The sequence below is a fragment of the Periophthalmus magnuspinnatus genome, chromosome 10, assembly GCF_009829125.3.
Source record: "Periophthalmus magnuspinnatus isolate fPerMag1 chromosome 10, fPerMag1.2.pri, whole genome shotgun sequence".
Classification (NCBI taxonomy): domain Eukaryota; kingdom Metazoa; phylum Chordata; class Actinopteri; order Gobiiformes; family Gobiidae; genus Periophthalmus; species Periophthalmus magnuspinnatus.
Genome location: NC_047135.1, coordinates 5008815 through 5025195, shown reverse-complemented (window position 1 = coordinate 5025195; position 16381 = coordinate 5008815). Strand labels below are relative to the sequence as shown.

The 16381-nt window shown below is 39.3% G+C and overlaps 1 protein-coding gene across 1 annotated transcript; it reads left to right on the top strand.

Moving 5' to 3' along the window:
* Positions 1-351: 351 nt before the first annotated feature.
* LOC117377486 (zinc-binding protein A33-like) lies at positions 352-11652 on the top strand. The gene is made up of 6 exons (XM_033973925.2): positions 352-959; positions 1661-1756; positions 2515-2748; positions 3227-3249; positions 4000-4115; positions 11008-11652. The coding sequence occupies exons 1-6, from the start codon at positions 441-443 to the stop codon at positions 11574-11576; spliced, it is 1557 nt and encodes a 518-aa protein (XP_033829816.1). The 5' UTR covers positions 352-440; the 3' UTR covers positions 11577-11652.
* The last annotated feature ends 4729 nt before the right edge of the window (positions 11653-16381 follow it).

The following is a 16381-nucleotide window of genomic DNA, read 5'->3' as shown; positions in this document are numbered from 1 at the left end:
CCAGCACACAGCAGCTGCAGACTGTGTCAGAGAGTCTCTCTTATGGACTTCATGTAAACAGTTTTAGGCATTTGTGATTTTGAAAATGAAGCACGTGACGGAGCACATCTGATCCTTTCCAGATGGATATTTGGACTGTTACTTGTGTGCAGATTAGAATAGACTCTAGTCACTAAAGACTAGTACCTGGTTGTATATTTTGTTACTTGTAGTTACTTGTGTATGTTGCAGTATGTCTGCAGTTCTATTCCCATGTCATTTCGTAGAAAACCTGTTTTGGCCCTGGTGCGCACAGGGTCTGCCTCTGCTTGTAGCTACACGCCTCCAGCCTTTTCCGCATCCACATAGACCACGCCCTCCCGCTCTATTTCTGCTGACAGTTACAGACTTCTCCAACCTGAGTCATTTCTTGTTTTTGGGGACTATGTTCTCTGCTGAGAATGGCGGAGTCCAGCGCTCTTGAAGAGCTCCAGTCTGAGCTCACCTGCCCCGTGTGTCTGGAGCTGTTTCGGGACCCAGTCATCCTCGAGTGCGGCCATCACTTCTGTCAGAAGTGCATCATCCAGTGCTGGGAGGTCAAAGCTGAAGAACTGTCCAACTGCCCCAAGTGTAGAAAAGCCTGTGCCCGCAAACTTCGTCCCAACTCTCTGCTGTGCAACGTCGTGGACAGCGTGCGCCGCGCGCGCGTCATGGACAGCTCTGCTGTGCCAACGGCCTGGGACACGGAAGACGCACTTGAATACCCCGAAGAGCGCGAGGTTGGCTCCAGTATGAGCAGTGTGGCCTCGTCCATCTCTAACTGGCCCCGGATGTGCTCGGACATGTGTGAGGAGCACGAAGAGAAGCTGAAGCTGTACTGTGAGGATGACCAGCTGCCCATCTGTCTGGTGTGTGGTATGTCCAGGGACCACAAGACCCACAATGTCATCCCCATCAACGAGGCGTTTGAAAACTACAGGGTACAGCCTTTGACACTCTCATTATATAATAACTGATTAATACCTTACATTTAGTGTCACTGCATAAATACAGTACATGTCTCTAACTCATACCGCATCACAAACTCATCTGGCATTTTGTAAAGAGATAAACTATTTACCAGTGCAAGCCTAATTTTACATTATTTTATTGTAACTTTGAAGTACTTTCCACTGTTCAACTCTTTATGAGCTATTTTTACAGACTAGTACTAGAACAAGAGAAGGTAAGACATGTTTGCTTCAGTCTTTGTTATAGACTTAGGCTGTTACTTTTAGGGAATGTCTTCACTCAGCAGATATGAACTCTTTTCTCTCTGTTTCCTCCGAACCTGCCAAAAGTTCAAAAGTTTATAAGAAAAAAGTATTAGCTTTTGCCATCTGGTGCCCCTCACTCCTGTCTTAGGGCACTGGTCTATGCGGGGCGTATAGACACTGTAACAGGAATGCAGCAGGGCAGTGCAACTCTTTTAACTTTGTTGACCCTCCATGTTTGAATGTTTTACTGGTGCTAAATTCCTGATTTGTTTGAATTTGTAGATCACATGGTTTGGTTGGAGGTAGAGCATCATATGAATCCTGTTTAACACTGTTGTTTTTCAGAGGAGGAGCCAATCAGATCATGTCTTAAGTTGACTTAAGGGACAGCACTTGTTAATGTGTTTCATATGACTGTTGTCCAGGATAAACTGTCAGTCGCCCTGCAGAGGGTGCAGCTCAAGGCAGAGGAGGCCACGCTCTTCCAGAGACAAACCAATGAGAAGATTCTCCTCATTAAGGTATAAAGTTGCATAACCCTAACCCTAGATATATATGTCAAGTCCATTGTCATGTGTGTGGTATGCTCACGAGCTTTGGCCCTGACAGTAAACACAGACAAGTTGTGGGGACTGAACCTGAAAAGCCTGTTGCTAGGCAGCGCACACCTGCATTCCACCCCATTATCTGTGATCCACAGACGACCCAGTCATTACTCACTGTGTTCAGGCCTGGGCTTTCTCACATTTGGTAAGACTGTAATGCTCTGAAGTGATATTTATGACAGAAGAGTGCGTAAAGCTGTGTTTGTCTTTCTCACCCTCTTCAAATGAAAAGTATAAACACAATATTAACGTGAACAGTGTACTAATGCCACACACCCTCATAAAGACAGATAAGGGCTCTGGTCACCTTACACCCTGGCCTGTGTGTTAAGATGTCTACAGGGTAAACTCACTATGGAGCCTGCAGCCTGTAGCTACACTAAACATACCATCCGCTCCTACTATGAACATGTGTTTTCCTGTCTGCCAATTTGACCCAGTTTGTGTGCACAGTGTGCAGTGCACACACAAAGATTTCACTTCTGTAAGGATGTGGCCAAATAGAATGAGTAAATACTTCCTCTTTCTTTCAATACACGTGTTCCCTGTTGATATGCAACCGAAAACCTACAAATCATATGTAATAATAAATGATCTTTTGGGTCATTGCCATTTTATCCACACTGAATAATATAATATATATGAATGGTACTTATTCAATACATGTGTTTTAGGGAAAGGCTGGAGACCTGGAGGAGCAGGTCACAGCGGAGATCAGCCGTCTGAGGGACTTTCTTCTTGAAGAGGAGCAATGCATCAAGGAAAAACTACAGAGGCAGAAAGAGGACAAACTTAATCAACTAGAGGAGGCTCTAACACAGGCCACGGAGCAGATAAGCCAACTGGAAAAAACAGCTGATGAACTGTGTGCCAAGCTAAGAGAGGAAGAAGACCCAGAGCAACTCAAGGTAAAAAAAAAACATAACATAACAATAGGTGAATTTTAGGAGGATAAAATGAGTGGATCTGGATGAAGTGATGCACAGTATAAATTAGTATAAATTTTTACATTTCTTAAAATAATCTTACAATGTGAATTTACTTTTCTTTTTTTTTAAGTGCATTTATATTAGATTATCCAGGTCACTTGTTTGGTAATAAACATTTTTACCATGCACACAAAGACATTTGAAAAAGTTTTGTTTCATATTGTGTTTTAGTAATTTTAATTAATTTATGTTTGCGCAAATCTGGGAACAAAAATGAATTCCTCTTTTATTAGATCACAGCTCAATTGGGTTCTGAAGATAACATCAGATCATCAGAGTGAATCCATTGTTTAATCCGTATTGTTGCAACAATGAGGGACTAAATGACAAAGCCAGATGGCAAAAACATGTTTCTGCAGATAGCTGAATCTGACATGTTTCAATCTGCTCTCTACAGGGAATCAAAGACTTCATCGGGGGGTGAGTATTCCTCTTTAAATCAAACCATATCGCACCAGTATATCTGCTACGTGACCGCTGTGTTGTTCTGTTGAGTAACTGACATTTGTAAGTCTCAAGTGTGTCCTATGATGACCTAAGGCTGTGACAGGATGTTGGGACATAACTGTGGTTTAACTGATAAAGTCCACAAAAACAAATATGAAACTATACTTGTGTATATTCTGGTTTTATTAGGTTTACACACACTGAATAAACTTAAGAGTCAAGCCTAAACAATCCATTTCTTTCCTTTTTATAAATTTAATTAAGCGCAAATCCCCAACTTGAAATGAACTCAGGAGATTGGGTCAAGAAAGACAACTTGCATAAGTTATGAATCAAGCCTTACACGCTCTGGGTGGACAGTTTGGTAGTGCTTATAAATGGATTAAGCTGAAACACTTATCTGGTATTTTTTTTTTCCTGTTTATTCTAAAAGCAGAATATATGGACAAAATTCTCAGACAAAGGAAAGTTGTCATGTCTATTTTTAGTGTGGGAACAGTTGTTGATAAAGCTATGGTTTAAAGAATTCAAATCGTATAGGGAGACATATTTAGTTACAATGCATAACAGGAATGAATGGCATTTCCTCTGTCTGTGAATTTGTATTTCTGAGAAAACTAAAAGCGAGGCTTGTGAAGTCATTAAAAAAAATGTCAAGACAATGTTTTGATTTTGAAACCTGCTGAGTGCCAGTGCTAAAAGCCTGTTCCTGTGTTTGTTTAGGGCTGAGAGCCTGTTTGAGCACCCACCGGAGGTGAGTGTGGATCTGCAGTCTGGAGAGTTCCTTGGCCCTCTTCAGTACAGAACATGGAGGAAGATGTGGTCATTATTTAAGTCAGGTAAAGCCAATAATACAGACTCATTAAAAGTAATCCATCATTTTGCATGCGGCTTATTATTTAACAGTAAGGCAAGGCAAGGCAAGTTTATTTGTATAGCACAATTCGTACACAAGGTAATTCAAAGTGCTTTACAGAATAAGAAAGACATTAAAATCACACAAATCAAAACATAAATAATCACCCAATCTGCAACTCTCTCACCCACTCGTTTGCACCTTTTAAAAACTCTCTAGCACTCTTTAAACACCGTCTTGCTCAGTTTAAGAACTTTCCCATTACTTTACAAAACTTTCCTGTCACTTTACTATGTCTAATAAAAGTCCGTCAGCCCATGTTTCTTTTGTCATCATAAAATTACCATTAAAGGAGAAGAGTGCAGAATAAAAACCTTTCAGTCGTATGCACAGCTAAACAGAACCGTTTTGAGCCTGGATTTAAATATTGTCAAAGTAGAGGCCTGTCTCACATCTTCAGGAAGACTGTTCCAAGTTTTAGCTGCATAAAACTGAAACGCTGATTCCCCATGTTTAGTCCTGACTCTGGGCACCAGCAGGAGGCCGGTCCCTGAAGTCCTCAAATTGCGAGATGGTTCATATGGCACTAACATGTCGGAGATATACTTTGGACCTAGGCCATGGAGAGACTTATACACAAGCAGAGCTGCTTTAAAGTCTATTCTTTGAGCTACAGGAAGCCAGTGCAGAGACCTGAGCACAGGACTTATGTGCTCGTACTTCCTGGTTCTAGTCAGGACCCGAGCAGCAGCGTTCTGGATGTACTGCAGCTGTATTAAGGCTCGTTTGGAGAGGCCAGTGAGCAGGCCGTTACAGTAGTCTAACCTACTGGAGACAAATAACGGCAGCATGTAGAGATTGAACAGCAGGGGTCCCAGGATTGAACCCTGGGGCACCCCACAGGTCAGGGATATTTTATCTGATATACATTTTCCAATTTCAACAAAGTACTCCCTGTTTTCTAAATAGGACTTGAACCAGTTTAGTGCAGTACCAGAGATGCTCACCCAGTCCTCTTATCTCTGTAAGAGAATCCCATGATCCACAGTGTCAAAAGCAGCACTCAGATCTAACAGGATCAAGACTGAGACTTTGCCAGGATCAAGACTGAGACTTTGCCTGCATCAGTGTTCAGGTGGATGTCATTTGTCACCTTGATAAGAGCAGTCTCAGTGCTGTGGTGGGGTTTAAAACCTGATTGGAAGACATCAAAGGAGTTGTTGATTTCGAGGAAGTTAATAAGTTGTTGGTAAACAACTTTTTCGAGGACTTTGCCAAAAAACGGCAGATTTGAGATTGGTCGATAATTGTTCAATATTGTGGCATCAAGACTGCTCTTCTTTAGGAGAGGCTTGATAACTTGGGAATGTTCCAGATTGAAGTGACATATTAACTATGTGAGTGAGTGGTGATAGCAAACTGTTGAGCACAGACTTTAGAAATTTAGTGGGTAACACATCGAGGCAGCATGTAGATGAACTCAGACTGGTGACAATCTCTTGGACAGTTTTGTCAGTTACAGGTGCAAAGTGAGTCAGCTCTAAGTGTCTAGGTGGGTGCTGGGTTGTTATTTGCATTGTGGAATTTATGGCATTTTTAATGCCCTGAACCTTGTCATTAAAGAACACTGCAAACTCATTGCACTTAGATGTGGAAATTAGTTCTAACGGCAGTGGAGCTGGGGGGTTTGTTAATCTGTTTACCATTGCAAACAGGACACGAGAGTTGTTACTACAACTTCCAATAATGTCAGAAAAATACCTTTGCCTTGTTCTACATAAACTGTGGTTGTATATGTGCATCTTTTCTCTGTAAATCTCATAATGAACCTGGAGCTTTGACTTGCGCCATTCCCGCTCGGCCCTCCGGCACTCCCTTTTCTGTGCCCTGACTGAGTCATCATTCCTCCATGGTGCTTTCTGCTTATCTTTAACCATTTTAACCTTCATTGGGGCAATGGTGTCCAGAACATTCAAAACACTCGAAGTTACAGAGTTCAACAAATCATCAACATTAGAACATGAGGCATTTTCAAAGTGTATCATTTCCATGAACAATGCACCTGTGTGGTTTGGGAATAACAGACAGGTCAAAGAAGACACAGAAATGATCAGACAGAGCAACATCCACCACATTGACATTTGAAATATTTACTCCTTTTGTAATAAGCAGGTCCAGAGTGTGCCCTCTGTTGTGGGTAGGCTCACTGACATGCTGAGTCAGACCAAAGGTTTCAAGGACAGAACTGAGCTCTTTAGCGTTTCTGTTAAACACATTATCCACATGTACATTAAAATCACCTGTAATGACTAAACCATCAAAGTCTGTGCATACGACTGAAAGCATCTCAGTAAAATCATCAATAAAACTCAGACAGTGCTGGGGAGGTTTGTATATGACTAAGTAGAGTATGGAGGGGGATTGTTTTAGCTCCATTTTGAATGAAACATACACAAAAGATGAAAACACCCCAAATGACAATCTGTGAGTAACTAAATTAGCTCTAAAAAATGCACACACCCCTCCACCCTTTTTGTTTACTCATGTTTCAGATTCAAATTTGAAGTTGGGTGGAGTTGATTCCACTAGAAATGCATTACCTGTGTTTTTGTCAAACCATGTTTCAGTTATAAACATAAAGTCAAGACTAAAAGAAGAAATAAAATCATTAATTAAAAAGGACTTGTTACATAAAGATCTGACATTGAGCACAGCAAGTTTCAGATTAGTTTCAGTAGGACTGGATATTATCATCTTACAGGGCATGTGAACTAAATGTCTCTGATTGGAGAGTCTAACTGTCCTTCTGTTAATCAGTCTATGTGGTGTAACTGTAGATATAGATATAGCTCCATCACAGGGCCTCAGCATGATATTATTTTTTATCATGACTGTATGACCTGAGACAGCAGAGGCCCTGTGTGTCCTAGCTCTTGTTGATAACAGCTCTGGGGGAAGGCAGGGAAGGGCGAGCTGGGGGGAGTTTGGGTGAGCGCCAAAGAGGAGCAGGGGGGAGTTTGGGTGAGGGACCAGGTGAGGGCTGAGGAGGCGGAGCAGGGGGGAGTTTGGGTGAAAGACGAGGGGGCATAGGTGAGTAGGGGGAAGAGTTCAACATAGTTGATGCCAGAACTCTCGATCGCTCTATATTAGGTGTGAGGGGAGCCATCTTAATTCCTGATCTGATGAGACTTTCTAGATGGTCGGGAAGGGCCATAGGTGAAGGTGGGGAGGAAAAGGAGAGTGAGGAGTCCCTAGAGGGAGTAGATGTAGCAAAGGGGACTCAGGGCTGGTCTGTGGGCAGGGGAGGTGATGTGGGTGCTGCTGCGACTGAAACCTCTGCTGGGGCTGTCACAGACAGGTTCAAGGCCTGTGATGAGGGCCCTGAGGGAAGTGACGCTGGAGATGCATCCTTCACTTTTGTAGGTGGTGCTGATGCTGATTTGTTCTCTTGGGGAGGTGGTGGTGCTGCTGAATCCTTCACTGGGGGAGATGGTTGTGCTGCTGGTGGTGAGTCCTTCGCTGGGGGAGATGGTGGTTGTAGTTGTGGTGCTGCAGATGGTGCTGACATGTTGGCTCAGTCTCTGGTTGGTGCAGCAGGAATGCTTCCCTCATTCCTCTTTTCTCTCACTGGCCCAGGACCCTGTCCAGGCCGGTTTCTCAGTGCGTGGAGGAGGTTATCCGTCAACACTCTTACTCCACCTCTGCTCAGGTGCAGGCCATTTCCCTTGAACAGGTCCTCTCGTTTCCAGAATAGATCAAAGTTCTCAATGTAGTACAGTCCTCTGGCTGCACATTCGTTGAACAGCCATGTGTTCAGCTGTCTTCATTCATCACTGTCTGCAGTTACCAAAATCAGATCAATATCTGATTTCTAGAAAAATCTGATAATAATCCGATTTGAGTGTGCATATAACCGCAACCACTGTAAAAGTCTGAATATACCAATAGAGATACTTACAATTTATTGTTATTAAATTCAATTATAATAGTTTTTATATTTATTAAAGCAATAAAAAAATATGCATGCTGTGCTTTTGTTTTCCATAGAAATACATTTACAAGTGTTAAATGAGATGTTACCAGTTTATCTCTTTTTTGTAACCTACATCAAACCATAACAAAGAAATCAGTTAAGCTTCTTGTCAAAATACTGTTTATTTAATATGCACACATAAGTCAGAGATACACATGTTTTATCCAGCCATTGTATCTCTGCTATGGTTTGAGTGCTGTAGTAATCAGTAATCCCTCTCTGTGTCAGGTCTTTCTACACATGCACATACTTCCACCTTGAGCCAGCTTTACTATTAACAAAAGGCGGACACAAATTATACAGTGAGGCAGTGACTGTGGCCTCATTGTCTAAAACCCTCTAAACTGTTTATTTTCCTTCGCTGTAAAACTCCTAAGTTACGCTGAGCTTCGACTTCCAAGAATGTCAAAAATGCAATGATTAATGGACTTGTAACTTGCCTTCTTCCTTCGTCTCTCATTGTGTACCCGCCAAGGGCATTCGGACTGACCAGACAGATCTGAATTTCAGTATACGTCAAAGTAGTTATGCACACTACCATTTAAAATTTAGTGTGTCCATTTAGCTACAACTCTGGACCGTCTCGTCTTTCAGTAAATTAGCAGTGAGTGATTAACGGCTGAAGGTCAGGAGCAAGGATATACCGCAGGATCATTGTAGGCCTTGTTTAGAATATCTAAGTCCTGCTCAGGTCTAGTTTATTCATATTTATTACAGATTTAAAGCTTGGTTTAGTTCTTAATAGGCCTGTCACAATAAAAACTGTTAAAGTACAATAAGTTGCTAAAGAAAATATTGGCTAGGCAAGACTAGTTTATTAGTACAACACAATTAAAAGTGCTTTACATAATAAGAAAGACATTAAAATTAAAATACAACAAATCCAAACTTAAATAATCATCATTAAATCAATATTAAAAGAGAAAAGTGCAGAATAAAAAGCTTTCAGTCATATGCGCAGCTAAACACAACCGTTTTGAGCCTGGATTTAAACATTGTACACAAGTAGAGGCCTGTCTCACATCTTCAGGAAGACTGTTTTGGGTTTTAACTGCATAAAACTGAAACGCTGATTTCCCAGACAATAAATTATAATACTGAAACTAATTTATGCCACTGACACAATAACCCTGAAGTAAAATTATCCCTCCAAAAAATGTCTAAATGTGTTTTTGTAACCGTATTACACAGACTGCAATACATAAATAGCGGATTGAAACACTTTAGTAGTTAGTTTGTATCTATAAAAAAGCTAAAAGTTATTTATTCAACTCTCTAAAGCTCATATGTGAAAACAGAAAAATAACAAAATGATTCCCAGTACTACAAAAAAAAAGTACCACAATAAATACTTACCCCCAAAATTATTATTATGCTGAAACATGATAACTTGATACAGTAATTATCGTGACAGGCCTAATTCTTAGTATAGTCTTGGTTTAGTCCCAAATTACTTTTTTTATTTTTTATTGATGCAATACATTTCCACAATTTGATGAAATGTTCAGATTTGATTATTCAAGCGCAACTGTAAGAACTAAGAAGTAACTAAGAAGCAGAAATGAAAGCGCCAGTTCAGTTTGCACTACAAAAAAAGAAATGTTCTTTTGCATCGGACTGTTTATGTCATGTTGACTTAACTCACTCAGAAACTTTAATCTCATAAAGCTGGTTACCAAGGATGAGGCAAGGTCTTATGCCACAAGAGCTTGTGAGGTGAAACCGTCACAAGATTGGGAACACATGAGGAAAATGACCTTGTAAACACACGGAATCTTACATTTGGATGGGGAAAAATTATTAACTTTGCTTAGTCACACCTCTTAAGAAGCTGTAGATCCAGAAAACTGTCTTAAAAAAATAAATGCAATATTGTGATGCCAAACTTGTGACCTGTATTCATCTCGTTGTACAATTGATGTCGTAATCGTGTCACGTTCTAGTGGACTCAATCTTGTGTCGTGTCTCTCTGTCATCAAAATGGCTTCGTCCAACTCCTACAGTGACATATTCATTCATATTTATTCATATTCTCAAAACAAAACTCATATAACTGTCATGACAATTACTATATTGACTTATCATTTAATGTATGAAAGCTGGAACTATAGTTTTTGGGACTTGATTTTTATCGTGTGTACAATTTCTTTGCAAAAGTGGAGAGATTATTGTTATTTTTGTTGTAATATGATAAGATCTGAGACTTCTGTAGCTAATTACTGCTTCATTCTGTTATTTATTGCTGCAGCTCAGGCATTTTAATGAGACTGTCTATTTAAAAATTTGTGTCAATCTCAAAAAATGCTATACATATACATAACACTCAGACATAACCAGTGATGGATGAAGGATACAGAGGTAAAAAGTATCTCAAATAAAAGTATGAAAAATGGATGTAACTTTAAGAGTAAAAGGTAAAAGTATTTCACACAAGTGTTGTTAATTTATTAAAGTGTTAAATGTAGTGATATTGATTAAATATGAGACATATTTTGGTCAACAGCAGCAAAATGAATGAATTTGTTAATTTTTCTCATGAATTTTGTGTATTTATTTTTGTTTTTCTCAAAGCCGAAGCTTGAACTAAAAAACTTACTACGATCATAAAAATAACTCATCAAATCATATGAAAAGTACTTTTTACTTTTCAGTCCTGTTTAAAAATGTAGTGGAGTAGAAAGTACAGATACTGCTCTCAATGTATGAAAATGTAGTGAAGTAAAAGTAAACCTAAGTAGAAGTGCAAGCAGTAAAATACTGTACTTGTTATTGTCCACCACTGCTCATAACACAAAAACTTTACATTGTAACATAAAAGTAAAAGTTTTCTTCTTTGTTTTAGCCATGACCAAAGTGACTCTTGATCCGGACACCGCCTACCCTTGCCTGTGGGTCTCCGAATGCCGCACCAGTGTCCAAGTGGGTAACATCCGTCCGACGCTCCCCAACAACCCCGAACGCTTCACCCGCTACAACATCGTCCTGGGAGCTGAAGCTTTCACCTCGGGACGGCACTACTGGGAGGTGGACGTGGGTTCAAAAACTGCCTGGGGGCTGGGAGTGGCCAGGGCCTCCGTCAACCGAAAGGAGGAGATCAGCCTTTGTCCCGAAGACGGATTCTGGACCCTGGTGCTCCGGGACAATGGGGACGGTACCAGTGAGTATGAGGCCTGCACTGATTCAGAGGAGGAGGGCTTGATTTATCCAACCAAACGTCCCAGGAGGGTGGGGGTCTACCTGGACTACGGTCGGGGGGAAGTGTCATTTTATAATGCAGAGGACATGGACCATCTTTTCACTTTCTACGACGCTAAATTCAAAGAGGCAGTTTTCCCATATTTTAACCCCTGGCCAATTATCAACAAGCAGAACCGAGAGCCCCTCATCATAGTCGCACCGCACTGGGCTTAACTTGCTTTATATTAAAATAGGAGCTTTATTATAGTAAATGTACACTAACCTGATATAAAATGTGCCTTTATTTGTATATTTGAATACTGTTTATGTAAAATAATTTAAATCTCCAAAGCTTTCAAACTGTCAACCAAAATGCATTTCCTAACAAGTGTAATGTTTAAAAAAATGTGTTTTTACATGAGCAATGTTAGATCCCCTTTTCCACTGTATTTTTCTGCTACTTCTACATAGCTCCACTAGAGGGCAGGCATGTGTACCAACTTTACTCTGATCATTTAAATAATGTGAATCCATATTAACGTGTGAATCAGATTTCACATTTTGTACATTGTAACACCACACATCACTGATCTACTAATACAAGATTTAATTGAATTTATTATTACAATTATAATTTTTCTCAGTATTAATATTTTCTGAAAAAATAGAAAAAAAAAAGTAACATAATTATGATTGAGGAATAAAATTATTGACCAATTTAGAGTTAGAAAAAAAAAATAGAGCCTATAAAACATTATTTAAAAAAAACAACAAAAAACATTAAAATAAATTGTTGGTACTGCATTAAAATGAATAAAATACTTAATCCAGCCTTCAATTTGTTCTTTGAGTAATCTGTCTGATGCCAAAGACTTTTTAATGTCCCACTGTCCTTTTCGACATGGTGAACACGTTGCCTTTTTACCCTTTGAGTATTTGAAATGACTTCTGTTACGAACAAATAAATAATGAGAATTGGTCTGACCCAAATAAAAGTTTTATCTTTGTTTGTGTGCGTCACCCGCCTATAGATTAACTGCTGACTTCAGTGTTACGAACTTGATGGGGTCATGTCTAGGCTCGCCCTTCATGTCTGACACCAGCCTCATCTGTAATTAGATATTATAGAGGCCTGATCAACATGACATTCGTAACACAAGCCTACACTTCTACATTGCGACTAACCTGCCACTCCCTGAATCACTAACTCATCTTGGACCAAGGTTAAAACTCAAATTCTGTCAAACTTTTCCCATCTTCCCCATCATATTTGAACACCTCTACACATTTTGTCAGACCCAAACCTGAGGATAATGTAATGTAATGTCTATTTTTAACCTTGACTGTCCATATGTTTCATCTATATTTAATAAGGGTCGGGATAGTGCGAGTGAGAGACAGAGAGGTATGTGGTTTAAGTCCCACGTTTAAGTGATTAATGGAAACCTCATTAGAAATCGGAGATAACTTAAGCCATACGTTATCCACTGTCTGGACGGATTACAGTGTGTATCAGATGTTTAATACGGGTTAACTTGAGAGAAGAGAGGAAGATGGAGCCAAGTTAAACAAAAAGTCGTCCAAAAGTCAAGTCAACCTGAGGAGCTTAAAGGGCCATATTTCGTTATTTTCTGATCTATGTTATAATGTTGTTTCCGCATCACAAACAGACCTGGAGTTGTGTTTTTTTGTTTCATTCACACATGTTTAACACATATTTAACCCTGCACATTTAGACTGTGTTCTTCTCTTACAGAAAACACTCTGTTCCACATTGTGATGTCGTGTGATAATAAAGGAAAGTGTTTTTAAACTCCACACACTTTCACTAGAATCATTTGGATAATTTCTGACCTAAAATTGCTAATCTCTACTGAACTGAAGGTAAAAGGAGCTGTTAACTTGAAAACTCCCGCTTCATGACATCACAAGATGGAACTGAGCATTTTGAGCTTTGGAGATGAAGACAAATTAATAATAAAGTGTTACTAAAACATGCGTGAATGAAACAAAACACAACTCCAGGTATGTTTTTGAGAACAAGAGTCAATTTTGTGTAATATAGGACCTTTAATAGGGCTGCAATCATTAATCTAAATGTATTGAAAAAATAATTGCTGATTAGTTGTCCATTAAACGGGCACTTTTGGTAATGTATATTTATACTATGGACAGTTGCCAACACCTCACAAAGCTTGACACAATGACATACCACACTAATAATACCAAGCAAATTTAATAATGTATTGTAATGTTACCCAAAAACACAATTTTTCATATTTTTAATGAAACTAATGCAGTTGGTAAGAATCATAACATCATATTTGGATAAAAAGTCTCCCTTCTCCATACAAGCAAGACAATGAGAACTGTTCTTTTTTTTTTTTTCTTTTTTTTCAGGGCTCATATTATTCTATGTTCTGATCTACACTCTGTTCCACCTTGTGATGTCATCATGTAGTAATACCAGAAGTGCTCCACTGTGTTTTTAAACTCCATACACGTTAACCTTAACTAGAATCATTTGGATCATTTCAGACCTGGAATTGCCAATCTCTAATGAACTAAAGGTAAAATGTAGCTGCTAACTTGAAAACTAAAGCTTCATGACATCACAAGGTGGAACAGAGCATTTTGAACTTTGGAGATGTAGGTGGACTAATAATAAAGTGTTACTCAAACATGTGTGAATGAAACAAAAAACAACTCCAAGTATGTTTTTGAGAGGTTAAACAGCATTATAACATGACTTAAAGCTCAATTTTGCGTAATATAGGAGCTTTAAGCTAATAATATAGTAGATTGATTTATTTAAGTATGTGTTGTAGACTATGTTCTTGCTCATAATATCACTACAGCTCACCCCTGTCATCTGGATATGCCTGATTTCTATATTTAAAGAGCTTTTAGTGAAAGTAGGCTTTATGCACTCACTATTGTGCCTTTGTTGAGTTGAAACTAGCACAGATCTGTTAGTGTTTGATGTGCACTTGCTTCTTTGCACTTTAACAGACATAACTAGGGCCTGTGATGGGACACTGCACCTGTGTATGCCGCTCATCCACACATGGACAATATTATTATGTAAGAACGTGGACGTCATTCAAGAGATGTGTTTTTATTCAAAACCCATGATTTCAGAATCGTTCATCTGACCCGGGCAAATGTAACAAAAATCCAATTTGGACACAACAACGGCTTCAGATATGACAGAGGAGGAAGGATTAACGGCGTCTCCCCAAATCACCTTCCTGCTATTGGCCCAAATATTGACACAGATTCTTAAAAATTTGTCAATGTAAAAAGAAAAGACAAAAGTGGTGCAAGGTCTCCTCTATTTTTATTTTTTTTCTTCTGTGATGATTTAATGCTTTTTTGAAGTAGTCACTATGTCGAACTATTAGTTACTATTACTCAAGTTTCACTCTGGTGTAGTCCAAGCTGAGTCTTATTTTAAACTTATTTTTGTATTTGGTGTGAATAGTTTGATCATACTCCCACCTGTTCTAGTTTTTCAAATCAAATCAAATCAGACTTTATGTATAAAGCGCTTTTCATACAAAAATGTAATACAAAGTGCTTTACAGTCATTAAAAAACAATCTCTCAACCCCCACAACTGCCCAATCCCACACAATCATACAACTGACAGTCACACACACACACACACACACACACACACCCGCACCCCCCCCCCCCACACACACACACATACGCTAAAATACATAAGGCTAGATACAGACCAACTTTGATCTCATCTTTGAAATATAAAAGTAAAACAAAGGATGAATTTTGTATGTTTGTTTCATTATAGACCTTTCTTAAGAAATTCTTTGTCAAACCTAAAATCTTCACCCCTCACACTATTAGCTTACCTATTTGTTTAAATCATAGACTATATATATAAATGGACATAGCTACCCTGCTAGCCACCGCATTCCAAATAGGAAGTGATCATGGGCGCGCTTCCGGCTCCATCAACTCTGGCTCCAGTTCACTTTACATTGGAAAACTGTGGCTCCTCTCTCTATAACTGTTGCTGTTAGACTTGTCATTTTGGTCTTAATATGTTCAAATTAACCCGCTCTACATGATCCTGGTATTTCTCTTTCACTATTTCACTAATCAAGATATGAACATTAATAACAGACAAATCGGGCCACATCACCAAAGTGGTTTGTCTCAAATTTGCAAATATATTAAAAATATGTCTGTGTAACTGCGTAACTCCTGATAAAATGACATTTTAAGACAGTCATACATTTATATTTACCTTGTCGCGGGCCACATAAAATGACATGGCGGGCCGCTTTTGGCCCCCGGGCCTTGGGTTTGACACATGTGGTCTATGGTTTAAATGTGCACTGTGACCTTTCTGGTGCTGAGGCTGCCACCTTCTTGTCCCACAGAGATGTTATTGCTTTGCCTGGAATGTTTCACAGTATTGCATTTATCTTCCCTTCCTCCACCAAGCCAAGAAACAGGTCAGATCTGTGGAGAGGCAACCCTGCTTAAAGTGCACGTTTTTCAAGGTACTTTTAAGCACTAAAAGCGTAACGCCATACTATGGAACAGTCCAGAGAAAGCAACAGCATCCCCATGGAGACGAGCAGATAACAGACCCCCACCAGAAAGTCACAATGTGCATCTTTAAATTTTAAACTTGCGGTTTAGAAAGATGACCTGTATACCTGTAGTGTTGAGAAGAATACTGAAAACGTATTTAGTTACAGAATACTGAATACCTGCATTAATATGTATTTTGTAACGTATATATGGCCCAATCAGAATACTGCGTTCTGCATACTTTTACACCGGGCTGCATTATATTATAGTGTAAAAATACACACACACACACCCACACACACTCAAACACAGACTGCTAGAGCCATGTCTTCTTTTTTCTCACTAATACTGCACTGTTCAAAGCCAAAATTGCATGATAAAGCACTACCATGTATTTTTTTAATTTAGGATGTGCATTCAGAATATGTATTTTCAGTACAGTTACTTCAGTTACTTCCCAATACTGCCTGTAAA

What these genes read in the sequence shown, in the direction of transcription:
- LOC117377486 (XM_033973925.2), top strand. Translation starts at nt 441, where the DNA reads ATGGCGGAGTCCAGCGCTCTTGAAGAGCTCCAGTCTGAGCTCACCTGC. An exon ending in AGGCGTTTGAAAACTACAGG is followed by an intron (nt 960 to 1,660) that starts GTACAGCCTTTG and finishes ACTGTTGTCCAG; the next exon opens with GATAAACTGTCAGTCGCCCT. An exon ending in ATCAAAGACTTCATCGGGGG is followed by an intron (nt 3,250 to 3,999) that starts GTGAGTATTCCT and finishes GTGTTTGTTTAG; the next exon opens with GGCTGAGAGCCTGTTTGAGC.